At 49.2% G+C, this 20,784-nt stretch overlaps 1 protein-coding gene across 2 annotated transcripts in view; it reads right to left on the bottom strand.

The window, feature by feature from the left end:
* Positions 1 to 503: 503 nt before the first annotated feature.
* The window catches only part of DHRSX (dehydrogenase/reductase X-linked), a 152,971-nt gene continuing 132,690 nt past the window's right edge, over positions 504 to 20,784 (bottom strand). For both annotated transcript variants that reach the window (XM_025857413.2, XM_073902180.1), the window contains 2 exons: positions 17,078 to 17,285; positions 504 to 956 (listed from right to left, as the gene is read on the bottom strand). In XM_025857413.2, coding sequence (XP_025713198.2) covers positions 753 to 956; positions 17,078 to 17,285 — 412 coding nt within the window. In that variant the 3' untranslated portion in view covers positions 504 to 752. The remainder of the gene's footprint in view (positions 957 to 17,077; positions 17,286 to 20,784) is intronic.

The following is a 20,784-nucleotide window of genomic DNA, read 5'->3' as shown; positions in this document are numbered from 1 at the left end:
GAGGGCCAACCAGACCCTTCTCCTCCTCCCTGTCCTACAGAACTCCATGATGAGGGCCAACCAGACCCCTCTCATCCTGTCCTGGAAAACCATACAGGGAATGCTGTCTGGGACCCTCTCCTCCCACCCGTTGTACAGAACCCCTGACACGTCTGGTTATATTCGCATGACTCACGGGCTTGAGCTCATGACAGCAGCTCTGGGGACTACAGGCAACACCCAGGACCAGGTCACTCTCGAAGTGTGGAGTAGAATATGAGTTGTCACCTGAGCCTTAACCCAGCAGACTGAGGAAGGCTCACGTCTCTGTTTCACGGACCCAAGAGTCAAAGCTGGGTGTCCGGAATAATGGGTGAGTGGAAGAACAAAGGACACAGGAGACCCTGGACCCTCTACAGCTCCAGTGGTTCATACTCCCTTGAAAGAGCTTGCCTCACCTGGAATGTGTCTCCCCAAACCTGGTCCCTGCCCTGTGCTCAACAAGGAAGACTGCACAGTTGGGTTAGGCAGCATTTAATTGTTCATGGCACTTGTAGCCATTTGGCACACCACTTAGGGCTCGGGACCACCTACTTGGGAATTACATTCAATGTTCCTTTTCGTCCTTGACTTCCTGCAAAGGCACGACAGCAGACAGGAGACCTTTGGGGACACAGCCCCAAAGGCAGGCAGCTATGAAAAACGCGGGCACAGGCACCTGTCACAGACCTGTGTTTGGTGGACTGAAGGCAAGGTCTTCCCCGATGTGGCAACTACCCCGAGAAGGTGTCCTGGGTCATGTCAGTGATGCCGGTCATCTGGCAACTCCTGGCCCACAGTTCTCTTTGAAGATCCAGATCATAGGTGATCGTGAGAGACTTGGTCTCTTTCTCATTGTAAAGGTAGCGGCCGCCAATTCCTTCCAGGTCCGGGGTGACCGCTGCATAGACGGACGTCCAGGCTCCCTCATCTGGGGTCTGTGGGGAGAAGGAAGAAGGCCAGAATGTGTCAGCTTTCAGAGCAGAGCGCATGGGATTCTCAGGACCCCCACCGATGCTGCTGGGTACACACAGCATGCTCATCACCTGGGTCGGGAAACTCAAGCAGAAAGCCACATACACAACCTAGCCAAGCTGATGGGTTAATCCATCTCCATAGGCAACAATGCATAGTAAAATCCCTGATGTGGACAGTCAAGTTCTGCAACTCCCGATGTAGCCATAATGCGTATGAACTGGCTCAAAGGGCATGAATGCTGAGCCTCTGTGTTACAGCAACACTAGTTGGCAGCCAGGTGAAATGTGACCACCTTGCAGAAAGGTTCTTGGTGTCGATGCAGCATGGTGAGCTTCCCGTGGGGATGGAAGAGTTCCCGGGTTATGGTCACTGCTTAGGGGGAACACAAAGTCCAAGCAGAAGCTTGAAACGTAGAGAACACGTGAGGACTGGAACTCTGGTTCCGACGGAATGCGGCAACGTGGGAACACGACACACTCTGCATTCTGGGGTCGGAGTCCGAGTGATCAGCGGGTTAGCATGGTCAGTGGGTGCCGGCGAGCTAGGAGGAGCCCAAGAGATTGGAAATGGTGGGAACTGAGGCATCTCTGTCCGGCGCTATGATTCCAGATCCAGAAACCAACAGAATTTCCCCCTCGCTTCTTATTGTCAGGATAAAGACTTTTTCAGGAGCTTATCTTATTTAATCTTGTGGAAATCTGCTCAATCCACCCCATCCACTCTAGAGCTTCTTATGAGTCTCTATAAGTCTACACAGCTGACCCCTGAACAAAACAGGTTTGAACTGCGCGGGTCCACTTAGATGCGGATTTTTTCGGTAAAGGTAGCACAATCCCATAAGTGTGTTTTCTCTTCCTTAGGATTTTCTTAACCACGTTTTCTTTCTCCAGCTTATTCTATTGTGATAATCCAGTGCATAATACATGCAACGTACAAAATATGGGTTAATCTACTGTTTATGGCATCAGTAAGGCTTCTAGGCAATAGTAGGCTATGAGTAGTGAAGCTCTGGGGAGTCAGAAGTGATACCTGGATTTTCAGCGGCATGGGGGGTTGGCATTCCCATGCACATACATATACCTCCATGCCACATATAGATTCCCATGCACACACACTCATATGCACACACATACTTCCATGCATTCATGCACATTCACAATCATACACATAAACTCACATGCACACATGTATTCACATGTACATGTACTCCCATGACACTCATATACTCACATGCCTCACACATATACCCACACACATGCATACAATCACATACATACATATATACTCATACACACTCATATACTCACATGCACACACATATACTCATACCCACATACATGCATACATTCACATACATACATACTCATACACTCATATACTCACATGCACACACATATACTCATACCCACATACATGCATTCACATACATACATATATACTCATACACACTCATATACTCACACGCACACACATATACGCATACCCACATATGTGCATACATTCACATACGTACATATATACTCATACACGCTCATATAGTCACACGCACACACGTATACTCATACCCACATACATGCACATTCACATACATACATATATACTCATACACACTCATATACTCACATGCACACACACATACTCATACCCACATACATGCATACGTTTACATACATACATATATACTCCTACACACACATACTCACATGCACACACATATACTCATACCCACACACATGCATATGTTCACATACATACATATATACTCATATACACATACACTCACGCACATGCATATGCTCATGTGGATGCACATATATACTCAAATGCACACACATGCTTATGCGCACACACATGGATGCACACATACACACCGACGTTACCCACACACACATTTACACATAGACATACACACCGTCACCCAAGAAGCTCTGCTGACATACAAAGGGGTAGAAAAAAAGACCTGTTTCTTGGCTATAATGCATCTTGTGGTGCACATCCACTTACCCAACTATCATGTGCTTAAATACATGATAGATGCTAGGTTTAAAAAAGCAACCGCTGATCGTTTGTAGACTATTTCAAAGCCTTGGGCTTATAATGAAGATGGAAATGAGATTTCATTTGTATTCTTTAATTCCTAAATGTTTTGACAGCTCATGAAATAGATGGTTTTATTCATTTATTTCTCATTACATCTCATATCACATCCTAATCATCACCCATCAGAGCAATTATAGGTCGTGCCCGTGCAAAAGGGAGGGTGCCATGATAAATGTTGAGATACACATGTGTGTGTATAAACATGCACACACACACACGCTCACATGCACTCACAGACTCACCCACATGCACGCACATGTGCTCACACTCACCCACATGCACACACACACATGCTCCCATGCACACATATATGCTCACACACACACACACGCTCTCACACGCACTCACCCCCCCACAAGCTCACATGCACACACACATATTCATCCACTTGCATGCACACTAGCCCATGTGCACACACATGTGCTCACCCACAAGCTCTCACACACAGTCGCGGACATTCGCACACACACGACTTTAACCTTTGGGGATTTATCTGCATTCCCTGGAGGTGGAGGAGACACCCAAGAATCTCAGGACCTGGGTTCAAATTTCTGTGTCACCACCTGTTAACTGTGAGATCTTCACTACTCATCCTCCCTCTTAAGCCTATTTCCTCTCCTGTAAAACAATAACCGTAGAAATAGTTTTCCCACACAACTGTCAGGGAAAAACGCATGACATCCTACGAGGGAAAGGCTTTTGGCAAATGTAAACACAATTGCAAATGATAAACAGTAAGCACGACAGGCGTGACCATATTGTGTGCTGGGCATTGTGCCAAGCACTAACCCCCCTTTTACAGATGAGGACCCGAGGCTCAGAGAAGACTTGTCTTTTCCCCAGGGCACACAGCTGGTGGGTGGAGGAGCTAGGATTCGAACCCAGGGCCACCAGCTCCCCGGTCAACATCCTCACTCATAGCACGTGCTGACGTCTCCAAGAAATGACTCTAGAGGCTGGGGGATGCAGGCGGGAGAGTGGGTTTGGGGAGACTTCTGAGTCCAAGTGAGCTCTTGCAGCAGGAAATGTCTCATGCAGGGAGAGAGCCACCCTGGCCGCTTCACCAGAGGGAAGGATGTCCATGGCGCACAGCTCCTGCCTCTGTCTGGGCAGCAGGCTTCCTGCTGAGCTGGAAGGCTGAATCACATCAACATCAACAGTGCCTGAAATGAGCTGGACGATGTCCCCCCAAATCCATATGTTGAAGTCCTCACCCCCAGGACGTCAGGATGGGGCTGTATTTGGAAGTGGGGATCTTTAAAAATTAAGGCAAAATGAGGTTGTTGGTGTGGACCCTGATCCAACAGGACCTGTGTTCTTATAAGAAGAGGGGATGAGAACACAGACAGCCACAGAGGACGGCCACGTGAGGACACGGGGAGGACACGGCGTCTCCACGCCCAGGAGAGCGGCCTCAGGAGGAACCAGCCTCGGCCCCGCCTGGGTCTCAGACTCCCAGCCTCCAGGACTGAGAGACAGTGAATGTCTGTTGTTGAAGCCACCCCGTCCGTGGTACGTTGTCACGGCAGCCCAGACAGACTGATTCAATGTCCAAATGATTCCTCCTCTCCGACGGGGAGTGTTAGCCTATGGAGGGCTGCAGCTGTGCGCACGCACACCTTTTCCAGGGAGCAGGTGCTTATTCCTCTGCTCCTCTGTTGCATTCAGACTCATGGGAGAGACACGCTCAGGTCCTGCCAGATAGACCTAAGACCAGCAAAGACCACGACAGGCAGGAGATGCTTCTTAAAGATGTCTCCAGTGAAGGCATATGTCCTATTATAGACTGAATGTGCACGCCCCTTCCCTCCCCAATTCATATGTGGAAGCCCTAACCCTCAATGGCATGGCATTAGCCAGTGGAGCCTTTGGGAGGCCATTACGGTTACATGAGGTCACGAGGGTGGGAGCCCCCATGATGGGACTGGTGTCCTCATAAGAAGAGGAGGAGACACCTCTTCCTCCCTCCATCACGTGAGGACACAGACAGATGGCCAGGCATGTCCAGCAGAGAGGTCCCAGGAGAAAGCAATGCTGGCCACGCCTGCATCTCAGATTTTCAGCCTCCAGCCTATGAGCAGTAAGTACCTGTTTTCAAACATCCCCAGTCTGTGGGATTCTCTTAAAGCCACCCAAGCTGACGAATACATGGCCCAACAGCAAGATCTATATTTGAATGACGCTGTGTTCTAGGTTACGAAAAAAAACCCACAAAGAAGAGACAACCACTTGTTTTTTCCTGAATCTCTCTGACCTAGAACCCTGCACACCACAGTCAGTGGGAGCATGAGAAGCACCTGCACCATACACTTGCTTTTTCTACTCCTTTTCTCTTCGCTTACTTTTCCTTTGTTTCTATTTATTTTGTGTTATCACCTGACGTCTTGCACCTGTGGCTCATGGTGCAGTGATCCACCATTGGCTGGGCACCCGGTCATAGGCTGGAAGTCCCCAGGGAGCCATCATACACACACACACTGACAAGGAAAACCACATGGGTTAACTGCTAAAGGGGCCGGCATAAAGCCCTGCTGCTCTCAAAGATCTTCTGCACCGTGATTCTCCCTTGCGAACTCAATGCTTCATGTAGGGATGCCATGTTGGCAAAAAGGCAAGACCAAAAGTCTTCCTCTCCTATGACCTCTACAGTCCGTCCTTGCATGGTGAACATGTAGATGATATTTCATGACTAATAAGCTCAAGCTTGGGGATGTTCATTCCAAGCAAAGAGAGTTATTAATCCTTTCTTCTTCCCTGGGATCACTGCATGGGTCATTCGGTGATGAAAGTTCACGTCCTAGAGAGGCTCAGCGGAGCCCATGACCCGCCGAGAGCTCCAGGCTCATGAAACTCCAACACACTAATGATCGCCAACCAGAACGGGTTAATGAGGCAGAACCTCTAGCTTAATTTGCCAAGGAGTATCAATAGGAACACAGTTGATGAAATTCAAAACTGCTCTTGTCTAACAAGAAAATGGACATTTTGTGCTGGTTTCTATAACCACGCTCCCCTATCAGAGTTCTCTAAGCTGAGCATGAAATTCCACAACTTATTCACTATTTGTTTTTTTGTTTTGTTTAATTCATCTGTAGGAATTTTCTCCTCTAGGAAAGCACCTGGGATCCAGGTACTCAGCTGCGTTCAAAAATGTCTGGGAAGGGCGCCTGGGTAGCTCAGTCTGCCTTTGGCTCAGGTCATGATCTCAAGGTCCTGGGACTGAGCCCTGCATTGGGCTCCCTGCTCAGCAGAGAGCCTGCTTCTCCCCCTCCCTCTGCTGCTCCCCCTGCTTGTGCTCTCTCTGTCTGTCTCTCTCTGTCAAATAAATAAATAAAAAATCTTTAAAAAAAATGTCTGGGAATTGAGGTCCATGATGATAAGCATCATGGAGACAAACTGGAAAGTATCTAATTAAGATGGATATGCAGAAAGACCCAAATCAGCTCTGTTTCTCTCTCTCTCTCTCTCTCTGGCCTCAAGGAGAACCAAGGGCAGATGACCAGCATCAAATGGTGCACCTGCAGATTTACTGAACCCCCCAGCAAAATCTGATCATCTGTCCCTGTGCAGTTGTAGTTGAGATGATCTGTCTTCCAGCTCATTCACGGGATGATGAAGTGTGTTTCCTGGGTGCTGGGTGCAGAAAAATCAGTCAGCTTCTGAATAGATAAGAAGGCCCTCTAGACAATGCTCCCTCTGGCATAAGTAACAGACCCCATTTTATCTACAGCTTGTAAAAAAATAAAAAAAAATATCATCCTTAAAGATTGGTAAGATGTCTACAATGTGAAACCGAACCCAAGAGTGGATGTGTTGCTTTTATCAGAGGCAGGAGGATCACTAAAGAACCAGATGTCCGCTGGGAGACCAGGGAAGAGGGCTCCATGTATTTATAGTTAAAGGTTTTCTCTGCATGAAGCCACGGCTGGAGTTGGAAGCTATGCACCCCGTTGCAATTCGATTCAGCACAACAAATGTTTATTAAATGCTCACCAATGTCTTGTGGGCTCTTGGGGCAAAGAAAGGCAGTTTTGAAAATAACCCCCACCACCATGGAGCTGACAATAGGCAGGGGCTGTGGGTTGACGGTTGGGCACGAGTGCGTGAAAAAAAAATAATAAAATAAGAAGCACACTCAGTAGAAAGAGGATGGAATTTAAAATGTGCTAAATAGAGCTGCAAGCAATGTGTGGTTGGAAGGAAACATGAATGCCTTATAATTACATAATTACATAGGGCTTTACAGTTTTGGAAATGCTTTCACATATATTACGTTGGCAATTTTCACAACAATCTTATGAGATATTATTATCCAGAATTAACAAATTACCAAAGCAAGGGGCATCACAGCGGGTGGGAAGGAGAAGGAAGGGGTGGCCAGATCTTGGTTCCTCCAGAGATCTCTCCATCTTGGTCCTTAATCTGCCTCCCCATGAGCCCATCCCCCATGCCAATAGCTTCCTTTCTCATCTCCTTCCTTATCTTCACCTTTGAAATGAAAACCTGACCTCGCTCTCCTTTGAGCCATGGACACATTTATGGCAGCCCAGTTGGCATTGGAAGTAAACACCCTACTTACCCACCTCAAGGTCAAGCATCCCCAAATCGCCACCTGGGCATTTCCTACCACCCCATCTCTTGGATAGGCACCACCATTACCCTGACTTTCCTGAGTGAGAAACCCCAGAATTATCCTTGAGTCTTTATTTATTCACATCCCACAGTCAACCAGTCAAGATGTCTTAATTTTATCTCTGGAGTAGGTTTTGGAATGATTTTCCTCCCTCTCCACCATGTCCAGTACCACCTCCACCACTGCAATGGTCTGAAAGCTGACCCCAGGTGCCCGCATGTCCTGCAGTCCACTGGATGCTTTGTAGGTTGGATGGGTCTGATCTTCTAACCTTCTCACTGACATTTCTCAACAGGCACCCAGCCCTAACATCCTAAGGTGGCCATTGCTTCTAACACATGATAAGCTTCTCTCCTTGTATGCCTGAAATAGGGCTGGGGACAGCTGCTTTTGGGAGAATGGAGACACGGGTAGCTCAGATCATTTCCCAGTCTTGGGTTCAGATGGGGGACGCAGTTAAGAAAGAGGTGGTGTCAGTTTGACCACCCATCATCTTGAACTACTTTCTGCATCACCTACAGTTCCAGCATTGCTCATGGACCCTGGCCTAGCCTTCAATCCACCTTCAGAGGCTCCATCCCCAGCAAAGTCTCCTCCTCCTGCCCCCAACACTAGGGCAGACTACTGCCACCATATTTGTCCTTTTGTCATTCATGAAATGCTCAAAGTCAAACCGAGTGATAACTGGTAGAATTCCCAGAACCCAGGGTGCAACTATGGGACATGCCCACCCTGACGCCCCAGTGATCAGTCTTGATCACTCTACACCTGGAGGGGTGCATGAGATGTCATCAATGCCTGAACGAATATCAAGCACTGACTCCCTGCTCCAAGCCTCCTGTGTGAGCCCACCTGATACGATGTAATCTTCATGATATACCTGTGAGGTGGGTCTTATGCCACCAGCTTTACAGGGAAGCAGCTGAAGCCAACACACGGGCAAAGGCAAAGACACAAGAGAGCGGTCTTGACAGCTGAGATCCAAGGAAGGTGAACGTAAGAGTTTCCTTTGGCTATTCTTGGTGAATGATCAAAAACTTGGTGGCTTGATACAGCACAGATTTATCATCTTAAAATTCTACAAGTTCAGAAGTCTAAAATGAATCTCAGTGGGCTAAAACCTGGGGCATTGGCAGGGGCTGCATTCCTACTGGATGCTCCAGGTGAGAGTCTGTCTCCTTGTTCCCCGTCCTTCTCTGACTCGAACCCTCCATCCTCACTCTTATGAGGATCCCTGTGATGGCACTGCGCTCCCCTGGATCATCGGGGATCTCCTACATCCCAGGGGGGAAGAGTAATGGTGGTAGGTTCCTACGGCATGACAGAAGGTCAACTGAAGGTTGCTGTTAATTCAGTGTGCTTGAATGCTGACGGATGATAGGGAGAAGCTGATGATGCAGAGGTGGGGAGAAGGATCACTGGACGTGTGTCCTTGAGTTGATTAATTAAACGTGCCACCCTCCTGGCACATCCATCAAAAAGCAATCAAACGACCCTGTGACTGGGTGGATTCAAATGCATATTAAAGAGAACCAAACATCACTAGTCATATAGGTTGTTGTCACGGGGGCACGTTCTACACTGTCAATTTGATCCTTTTTAACTGGAGACTGGTGTATAAAGCGATTTCAAAGAGGCCTGGCGTTGTTTGGCATGAGCTCTGCACAGGGGTCCCGATGCACCCAGCACTGAGAATCATGCTTTTTCGTGGTACCCACGGATCCCAAGGCAGTAACACAGGCACATAGGGATGACGTCCCAATGCAACGGGACCAACACCTGAGAGATGCAGGTTTTCTGCATCGGCACTGGCTTCACTGGGTCTCGCACCCTCTGAAAAGCTTCGTCTACACTCGCACAGAGCCTGATAGAGCACATGCATACAGAGTGGTCTTCATTTGTGAACTCGCTAAACTTCTCGTCTTTACAAACGCCTCCTGGTTTCTCTCAAGGAACAAAGTGGCTCGCCCAGGTGAGTGGCTCTGAATTTGCAATCCAGGGCATGTTCTCCAGGGAGGCACTGACGGAGATTTACTGGTATAAAACAACGCCACTGCATGATATAAAAGAACAGAAAGACAAACGTGTCCGTATAAGTAATTCGTGCATACACGGTGATCGTTATAAAGAGGGCATCATAGCCTCCGCTGGGCTACAGATTTTGTTCTGTTTCCTTATCCCATTTTTACTTCATTTCCATGGTAATTAATATTCTTCCATGATTTGGTCTTACAGCTTCCATAATCCTCTCTCTTCTGTACAGAGGCGCCATCATGCAGACAGCGCCCTGAGGTTATTTTCAATCCAAAAGGGCAGATGCTGCACAACGCGTTCCCGGTTCATGGCCGGCCAAGTGTGGATGCTTTCCTGGCGAAAGAAAATATTTCGAAATCCCTCTGCCTGGGGAAGTAGACACCAAATGATGTGTTGGGAGGAAGGCAAATTGAAAGGGAAGGAATATAATTAAGCCCTAAAGGGAGCTCAGGGACATGGCTGACTTCATGAGAGGTGCTCGGAGCAGGCATGGAAGGCAGACCCCGAGAAGAGGTTCAGTGACCGTCCTCATTAATCCCGAAACTTGAAGAAACGGACAATTATCGAAGGGACGAGGCTGTCAGCACTGACTTGGGAAGAGGGAGGAATCCTCAAGAAAGCAATACGCATTAAAGATAATTTTGAAAGCTGAATCGGAATCGTCCTTCTGAAAATTCCCAAACCCAGAGAGTTTGCAAAGGCTAGTATTTCCAGTCGGCAAATGCAGAGAGTTGTCATTATAATTACATTAGGCTGAAGCATAAGAGAGAAAAATACAGGGAAAAATGAGCTTCTTGATTGTCTCATTCTTTGGCTTTTTTTTTTTTTTTTTTTTAAACAAATCATCAGAACTTTCGTATCCCAACTTGACAAAAATAGCATGGAAGGGGATCTACAGTGCCAGGGTAAATATCAATACAGAAGTCATCAATGAGGTGGCTGGGGAATGGAATCCTCTGGTGTACTGGAGAATAATGCTCTATGACAGCAAGAAGCATTCCAGAAATTGGGGGCCGTTCATTCTAGAGTAAAACACTGAACCACGTTATCCAAATAAGGGAGTTAAAGCAAACAAAAACATAATCATCTCTCTAGATCCGAGTGAGCAAACATTTTCTGTAAAGGGCCAGACAGGAAATATTTCTCACTTTGTGGGCCATCTGGTCTCTGTCCTAACTACTCAGCTCTGCCTTTATAACAGGGACAACACGTAAATGAAAAGGCACGTGTGTCAGTAAAACTTTATTGACAAAACCATGTGGCCAGCCCGTGGCCCATAGTTTGCCTATGGAGTGAACTGTTTTGTTTTGTTTTGGTAAAGTTCAACATTCATACCTCACTCAAAGTTAAAGTCAGAATGATATGCAGCATCGTACATAACAAAGTACAATATGCAAATGCTAATAAATATAAGAAGAGACATTACATGTTTTGCCCTCAAAATGGCAAATAAGATATGAGTCACCTGCACCATCTATTATTTAACTGCCTATACCATAGGTAAGAACATTTTCAAGAGAAGCATACGTATTAGAAAGAAGGGGGAATATGATATTTACACATTAATCAATACGGCTTGAAAATTAAATTAATTAAATTAAATGGACTGAAAAATCTATTAAAAACAGGACATCAGTGATAGACTCAATAAAGACCTAAGGCCTGAGGCATTCTCAGTACTTGGAGCATGTTTTGGTAAAACTGTCCTTGAAAGCCCAACGGAATGCTCCAGAAAACGTGGACAGGAGAATCTTCTAGAACCTTCTCATGCCAGAGCCTGCCATGTTCCCTAGAGAAACTGGGACAGAAGCAGATGTGGAGATGTATGACTGATCCTTTACAGCAACACTGCTGGAAACACCAAAGAACTGGAAACACCCCAGATGTTCCTGATCCAGCAGATGGATCTAAGCCAGGTTGTACATGCATGTGGAATATACTTCACCAGGACAGAACCCAATAATCTACTTCTCCATGTGTCCATAGGGATTGATTTCAAACATGTAATATGGAGAACTGTGGGTTCAGCTGGGTGCCCCCCCAAATACAAGTTGAAGTCCTAGCCCCTAGTATGTGTGAATATGACATTATTTGGAAATAGTGTCTTTGCAGATGTGATGAAGTAAAGGATCTGACATGAGACCATCCTCGATCGGGGTGGCCCTAAATCCAATGACAGGTGTCCTTGTAAGAGACAGAAGAGGACACACAGACATAGAGGAGAAGCCACATGAAGACAGAGGCAGAGACGGGAGGGACGCGGCCACCAGCCCAGGGCCACCCGAGCCCCAGAAGTTGGAAGAGGCGAGAAGGACCTTCCCCTGGAGCCTTAGGAGGGAACATGGCCTTGCCCCGCCTGGATCTCAGCGGCCCTGCCCCCACCTGGATCTGAGACATCTGGTCTCCAGAATTGGGGGAGGATGAATCTCTGCGGTTTTAGCCATTTGGTTTGTGGTCATTTGTTACAGCTTCCCCCAGGTAGCTAATCTTATATGAGCAAAAAAAGCAAATCACAGATATTACTCTACTTACTTAAGGGTCAAGGAACGCAAAGTTAAATTTCAGAGACACACATGTGAGACATTTATAATGAGAAACAACAAAACAGTTGATGGTACGTGTGGTTTAGGGGTTACTTCTTGCAGGTGCATTTGGGGAAAAGGGTGGGCACATCCACGTGGTGCACTCACTTATCACCGACTTTTAAGTGTTTCACGTATTTTTCTGTATTCACGGTTTGCAGTATTCTTAATAATAGGTTTTATTAAACCTATTTATTAAACCTATTCGCAACAGAAACAAACATCAAAAGTTCATAAAACAATTAGGAATAAATGCAATAGGAATGGTATGGGCATTTACTGCGAATTAATAAAACACCCCGGAAAAGCATTAGGATTCTGGTCACCAATTCCAAGATATGGAGTTACTCCCCACCCCCCACCCCCCCACACCGCCAAGCAATTTGCAGACACCATCTGGGTGTCCTATAATCCAACTCAGTTCTGGCCTATCTACCTGTGATGGGGTTTGGGAATATATGTGAGGTTCAGTGGGGTGAGGTCCGGAGCCGACGACCAAGAAAGAATCCTTGAGATTCTTTGGTGCAAAATGGTGGTTTATTAAAGCACGGGGGCAGGACCCGTGGGCAGAAAGAGCTGCTGCCCTGCGGTTGTGAGGAGCGGCTGATTATATGCAGGGGGTTGGGGGAGGTTAGGAAACGGGGAGGTTTCAAAAGGATTTTCATATGTTAAGGAAGCCTTACAGGGTACCGGAGGTCTTGCCATTGTCAAGTTAGGGTCGTCTTCCCCTCTAGCAAGGCAGTAACAGCAAGACAGTTGGGAGATCCCTGGAGGAACGTTACCCTCTGCCCGCTTCGAGCGTCTGCCAATGGACTGCAGGTTATAAGGACCTTTAATTGTACTGACATTCCCTTCTGGAAGCTATTGCTCAGGCTTTTGTAAGTAAACCGAGGGAGACTCGTGTCTTGCAGGACTGTGGTCTCTGTAAGTTACCTATTTGTTTTTTCTTTAGGGCAGCCGGGAGTGCCTGAGGAATGTCACATATATCCCACGGTGGGGGGGTGTGGGGGTCAGCTTCTCCTTTGTCCTCAGCTTGCCTTCTGTCCCCTCATCACCTAGACATGGCGTCAGATCCCCCAGGGCTCAGCCCTACAAGACGGCCCTTCACCCCCTGGGTCAGACGCCAATCACAAATCCAGGTTGACACCCGTGGTTCTGACCCACCAAGCTACAGATCGGACGTTCCCAGGACCCCCTCCTCGGGTTCCAATAACTTGCTCCAGTGACTCACAAGAGCCCAGGGAAACATGTTACTCACTAGATCATGGGTTTACTTTAAAAGGGCTATATAACTCAGGAACGGCCAGATGAAGAGGTGTATGGGGCCAGGTGTGTGGGGGAAGGGCGTGCAGCTTCCATGGTCTGCCCAGGTGCACCTGTCTCCCCAAACCCCTATGTGTTCCCCAACGCAGAATCTCTTCGAACCCTCTGTCCTCTTCGTTTCCTAGGAAGGGAGGCGTTATTGCAGAGGCATGATTGATTAAACCATTGGCCACTAGGGATTGATTCAACCTCCAGCGCCTCTCCTCTCCCTAGAGGTCAAGGGGTGGGGCAGAAAGCGCCAAGCTTCTAACCACGTGGTTGGTCCCCCTGGCAACCAGCCGCATCCTCGGGGGCTTTCCAAAAGCCACCTCATTCCCATAACAAAAGAAACCTCTCTCACTCCCCTCCCCGGAAATGCCAAGGATTTTAGGGGCTCTCTGCCAGAAACGGGACTAAGACCAAACACGTATTTTTATTGTAAGTCACAAAATCGCGAGCATCGAGAAAGAAACAAGCGAAAGGCAAGACCACGTGTCCTCGGACAAAAAAGTAATCACTCTGCGAAAGCTCCACGTCCCTCCCACTAGATTAAGTGAGAAACCCCGCCCAGTTAAGTTGGGTTCTGCTGCTTATCGCAGGCTATGCTCTTTTATCTCATTCTATACTTTCTTATTCTATCGTGTTGTGTATTCTAGTCTATTCTTCAGTCTTTTTTTCCCTCTATTATCGTCTTATTCTATTCGACTCCGTATTTTATTCCACCCTAACCCGAGTCTTACTCTATTCTACCCTCTTCCTTACTCTTTCTTGGCCAACGGCAGCCCATCGTAGCCTACTTTACTCTCTCATTTTTTCTTTTTTTTCCACTTGATTTGTTAATTCAGTTAATTTCTTTTTTTTCCTATTTTTCCACTACGTTGATCAGCATCTCACTCTCTCCCCCTATCCTGCCTTATTCCATCTCGCTCCCCTCTCCCCTCTTCCCCTCTGCTCTATTCTATTCTAAAAAGCTGGCAACAGCCTAAATGTAGAAACGCACAGAGATTGGGTGAATAAACATACGTGCCCTCATCATCAAGTTGTGTTTTCTTCAAATTGCAAATCATCCAAAAGTTGACGGGGGCGGGGCGGGGGGTGAATCATCAGGGCACAGAGAGAAGGAAGCTAAGAAAACGGAGCCACGGGGCTGGGGGAGGCATCGCCAGAGCAGAAGGGTGAATTCAGAACAGAGGCGCACGTGCGGGTGTTTAGAAAAAAGGAGAGCCCTTCCCCTCCAGGATCAGCAGAGAAGGATGGGCTCTTGGACAGATGGACCGGCACCAGTCCCTGCAAACACCATCCAGACTGACGACGGATCGGGCTCTAAGGAGTAAAAACACCGGTGGGGCAGTTTCTCATCAGGACGTCAGCCCAGGAGCCTGGGGAAGTCTCAACAACACAACACAACGAAACTCAACCTCTTGAGAGAACTGATGACCAATTTTAATGCCTGTGACTCGATTTTGGCTCAAAGTACCCCATTGGAGACCTTAAGTACAAGAAATTCGGGGGTGGGGAGATGTGCAACACGGCATGCATGCTTAAATATCCCTAATTATATAGAATTTTTTTTTTTTTCTGAGCCAGCAGCTCCCCATGGAGGGGGCGGGAAATGGGAAAAAGGAAGTGCACAAGGAATTCATTGAAAAAGTCATGTCCATAAAGAGGATTTGGATTTTAAGCAGAGCCGAAGAGGGGAGCTCTGACGTGGAGGAAGGATCCCCGGGCCATGCAGATGTCATTACATCAGGTGGCAGCCAGATGCCAGAGCCCCGTTGCACATGATCACTCCCATTTGCCAGAATCTGGGTCCTGGGGCTGGCCCCAAAACGCTGGTGCGTGGAGAGCCCAGAGGTGGGGAATTCACAGCAATCGCTGTGCATTCCACCCTCCACGACTCTGCACCGCGTCATCTCTAATCTTTGTGACCCCGCTGCAAGGAGGAAATCAATACCGTCCCCTCGCCAAGACCCTGGAAGCCAGACGATGTGCCCGGGTTCCACGGCTGGGCCAGCATTCCCCCACAGAAACAGGACAGCAGCAAATGAACAAGGAATTGTTCCAAGAAGCAGGATTCCCGCGCAGTAAATACGGGATCTCGCTGATCAATTAAAAAAAAAAAAAAAAAGAAGCACAAATTTAAATGTGACTGCATATCCAAGCACAAAATATAAAAATATCAAGAGAAAAGGGTTGGGGATATGAGATTTTTAAAAGTGCATATCCTGTGGGTGAATCTCTCTTTTGGAGAAGTTATCGTAAAGAAATAATCCCAGAAACAGCAAAGTGTGCACCTCTGAAATTACAAGGGTGTCCGTGCACCACGCTGGGCTACGTGGGGATTAAATGTGTGCACAAGGGCGTTTTGGGCAGCCTGTGTCTTATACTGAGATGGGCTGGACGTTAATTTGTGTTATGGTTATTGCATTTATGGGGGAAAAGGGACAACACCCTGTATTGTCGCAAAAACGAAGGTGGATACGGAAACAGAGATGCCCACGTGATCACCCCTGGCCTTGACTCCACCTGGGGGAACACGGATTGGGAAGGATGAAGGTCCAATCAGAAGCACCAGGGAGCTCCAACGGGTGGGATTCGGGGTGGCTTGTAACGCCTCGTTTCCACCTCGTGCAGAATGCAAACTATCTGCGTGGGGGCAGGTGCACGTCAGGGACCCTCTGTGTCTCTGCAGGATGTACTTGCTGGCCTTGGCCCCGCGTGTCACCTGCTCATGCGCCTCTCCACAATGGGAGTGTCTCGTCTTTGAGCAAAGCCTCTGCCATCACCCCGTGGGACACCTGGGACATCTGGGAGGACCACATGAGTCCTGCACGGAGGCTTTTGTGCGACTCCGTGTTGGCAAACTAGAGGCAGCCTGCACCCTCCCGGTAGGGATGCTGAGGGGTGCGGTCAGACCAGGCTCCTTACAGACACAGGTGTGCAAAGCACGTCCAAATCCCCGAACCGGGGGGAAAGCAGAGCCAAAAACACACACGCTCTCACTCTGGGAGGCTGAGGGCAAGACGGTGCCCTTCCCACGCCCCTGAAGACAGCAAAGGTCGCTGGGACTCGAGAAGCAGAACCCAGGCAACGGGTCTTCCTTGAAGGAACTGCATTCTGACATCAACCAGACTTTGATTCGGAAACGCGTGCATGACGTGGGAGTCTCTGGTGGTGGCACAGAGCTGAGCCCTGTCCTCTGCCCCCAGATCTGTGTTTTCCTTCGCAGAAGAAAACACCAACAAATGCCTGAATACACACACGGGGAGGCCATGCTGCTGGCTTCCGACGTCAGCAACGCGGGATGCCGGGATGCTCACGCTTCGGACGGCTGGCCCCACGGCGTATTAAGTGGCTTCGAGGTGGCCGCCTGCCCGTGGGGCCGGGGACCTCAGAAGCGGGCACAGCAGAGTAGCCGCGGGAGGCTTACCTTGAAAAACCACCAGCCGAAGAGCTTCTTGATGAGACGCGTGCCCCAGAAGACGTGTTTGTAGAGGTCCGTGTTGACCACCCCGGGGTCGACCACGTTGGCGGTCACGGGGCTCCCCTGGGCGGCCAGCAGTCTCTGCAGGTGGTACGTGAACAGGACGAGGGCCAGCTTGCTTTGGGCATAGGCGCCGTGTGGAGAGTAGCAGCGGCTGTGGAAGCAAAGATGGACACGTGTAAGACACCAATGCTTTCCTCACCTGTCTGGGTCCCTCACCTGCCGGGGTCCTGCACCTGCCCAGGTCCCTACCTACCTGGGTCCTTCACCTGCCTGGGTCCCTCACCTGCCCGGGTCTCTACCTGCTGAGCTCCCTACCTGCATGGCCTCCTACCTGTCTGGGTCCCTCACCTGCCGGGGTCCTTCACCTGTCCAGGTCCCTCACCTGCCGGGGTCCTTCACCTGTCCAGGTCCCTCACCTGCAGGGTTCCTACCTGCCTGGGTCCCTCACCTGCCAGGGTCCTGCACCTGCCTGGGTCCCTACCCACCCAGGTCCTTCACCTGCCCAGGTCCCTCACCTGACCGGGTCTCTGCCTGCTGAGGTCCCTACCTACATGGCTTCCTACCTGTCTGAGTCCCTCACCTGACGGGGTCCTTCACCCGCCCGGGTCCTTCACCTGCCCGGGTCCCTCACCTGCACATGTCCTTGCCTGCCCAGATCCCTATCTGTCCCGGTCTCTACCTGCCAAGGTCCCTACCTACCTGGGTCCTTCACCTGTCCGGGTCTCTACCTCCTGGGTCCCTCACCTGCCTGGGTGTCTACCTGCTGACCGAGGTCCCTACCTGCCTGGGTCCCTCACCTGCTGGGGTCCTGCCCCTGCCCGGGTCCCTCACCTGCCCGGGTCCCTCACCTGCCCAGGTCTCTACTTGCCTGGGTCCCTACCTACCTGGGTCTCTACCTGCCAAGGTCCCTACCTGCCCAGGCCCCTCAGCTGCAGGGTCCCTCACTGTAGGGTCCCTCACCTGCCCAGGTCCCTCACTTGCAGGGTCCCTCACCTGCCTGGGTCCCTCACCCGTCCAGGTCCCTTATGTGCCTGGGTCCCTACCTGCCCAGGTCCCACACCTGCAGTACCCACGGCCTCCCACCTGCTGTCTGCCCCTAGGGTATCCTGAGGTTTGATTTCCACTCCCCATGCACATGAGGGTTTTTGTAGTTTGCACGACAACCATGGGGCTTCATCGCCCGGGTGTTGTGTGGGCCCCTGACAGGACACGCAGAAAAGGAACAGAACGTCAACCATTTCAGCGATCACAAGGAGGGGCGATTCTCCCTGCCCACCTTTAACGTGAAGACGAAAACAGCGCCCAGTGATCAGAAGGAGGGGCGATTCTCCCTGCCCACCTTTAACGTGAAGACGAAAACAGCGCCCAGAGCCCCGCTCGGAAAGCTTGGGAGAAATAGGACCTGCCTGCAGGTGGCTTCTAGTTTCTATTGGTTTTTCAACAGGGAAGCATGTAAAGTTTCACTGTAACTATATAGACACGCACATCTGTTTCTATGTAGCTGTGTAAAAGCCGTTGAGATCCTTGCAGCTTCGTAAAGTGCTAGGATCGTAATCACAGTATTTTTAAATAGAATTTATGTTTTTAGAGCAGTTTTAGGTACACGGGTCCGTTAACAGGCAGGTGCAGATTTCCCGTGCACCCCTCCCTGCCTCTCCCCCCATCATCAGCATCCCCACCAGAGGGTGCATTTGGTGCATGTGATGAGCCCGCGGCCACACAACATCACCACCCAGACGCATAGCTTAATGTGCATTAGAGTTTATTCTTGGGGGTGCACATTCTATGGATTTGGGCAAACGTACAATCATGTATTCACCATTATGGTGTCATACACTGTAGATTCACTGTCCTAAAAACGCTCCGTGCCCCACCTGCTCATCCCTCCCTCCCCCAACCCCTGGCGACACCCATCTTTGTACTGTCTTTATCTATCCACCTGCCGAAAGACAGCTCGGTTGCCTCCAAGTTTCGGCAATCAGGAATCGCACTGCTAGAAACATCCGTGGGCAGGTTTCCGTGTGGGCACGTTTGCAGCTCCTCTGGGCGAACTGCAAGGAGCATGATTTCAGGAATCGCATGATGAGGGCGTGTGCGGTTCTGTAAGAAACCGCCCAACTGTCCTCCTAACTGACCGAGCCATTTTGCATTCCCGCGGAGGAGCGGAGGAGAGCTCCTGTTTCTTCCCGCGCTTGCCCAACAGCACGCGGTGCTGCCGGTGTCCCAGACTTCAGCCACTCACAGGCGTGCCGTGGGGTCTCCCTGGTGTTTTAATTTGCGAGTTCTCCGATGACCTAGGATGTGCAAGATCTTTTCGTAAGTTGATGGTGAGATTTTCTGATCCACTGCGTGATGGACGCACAGGTGCCTGGCTGTCCACACGTGACCAGCACATCGCTGCCCTCGGGGACTCGGTCCTGCCTCATGCCGTTCCCCGGGAAGCAGGTTTTCTTCCCCAGAAACTTGACCTCACAGTGTGGCCTTTGTGCATCCTCCTGTCATGGGAGCCCATGTGCAAAACCCAAGGTTTGCCCACGGGGGCGTCCATTCAATTTTTGCTGCAAAACGAACCCCTGGTTCCTCTGTCTTCAGGGACTGGTGCAGGGGGGCAGGTGAGCAACTGTCACCGGACGAACTTGCCAAAGGAGCATTGCCCCAAAGAATTCCAAACACGGTTTTTTTTTTTGTTTTTTTTTTTTTTTTTTTTTGGAGGGAGGGATTCAGAGAAAAATCTAGGGCAGTTCAGAGTCCAAACTCCCTCCCTGACTCAAGACAAGCCGCAACCCTCCAATTATTGTCAAGAGACTTGTTTTTGGGCAAATTTCTTCTGTCTGCTTCCCGCAGGGGAGGGGAGAAGGCGCCGGAAATGGGGAGTGACTAAGTGCGGGGAATTCAATGCCCAGTTTCGTCTCGGCTTCGGGCCACGGGGACACCGGCATTGGATGCCACATTCTCAGCATGGCTTGGTTCGGGCCCTTAACGGGCGTGAAACATCAATATGCCCATTTCTCCAGTGTAAACCGATGCGGTCTATGACTGCAGTTTTATAGGGTAGCACGGAGAAGGAAGAACCAAAGATCGTTAGGAACACTAAGTGGAGAAAAAGTGAATATGTTTCTCTACGGGAGGTAGGAAAAAAGTCCAAGAAGGGCGGGGGACTTCAGGAGAGGTTCCCCTGGCGGATTTACAGATAAAGAAACATCCACAGCGGAAATGGGAAGGAATCAGAGCAAATGGACAGGGGGACGTGATCCCCCCACTGAGGTTTTCTAAATAAAACCCCAAGGACTAGAAAGGCACTTGGCATGGAAAACAATGAAGATATTGAACGTTAACAGATAAAAGGGAGCAGAAACACAGAATCAAATCAGTATTCTCACTGCGGGAGAATAAACGAACTAATTCAGGAAATGGCTGCGTGGCTCGGTACTACACGGGATTTTTAGTTCGTTGATTTGTAGTAAGGGGTGTCAGAAACTAGAACCCAAAGCCACAAACATAGATCTTTATTTTCAATAAATAAAAAACTTAACGGCGTAATGACTTAAAGAATAATTTGAAGGTCGATCTGAAACAAAAGTTAGAGACGGTAATGTGGTAGCCTTTCAGAGGGGCAGAAAAACTTTTGTCCTATAGTTTTGTGTCCTGTG

Source organism: Callorhinus ursinus, unplaced genomic scaffold, assembly GCF_003265705.2.
Source record: "Callorhinus ursinus isolate GAN/ISIS: 27379988/994484 unplaced genomic scaffold, GSC_fseal_2.0 scaffold16, whole genome shotgun sequence".
NCBI classification, from domain to species: Eukaryota; Metazoa; Chordata; class Mammalia; order Carnivora; family Otariidae; genus Callorhinus; species Callorhinus ursinus.
The sequence above is the reverse complement of the archived record's forward strand: the minus strand, read 5'-3'. Positions and strand labels throughout refer to the sequence as shown.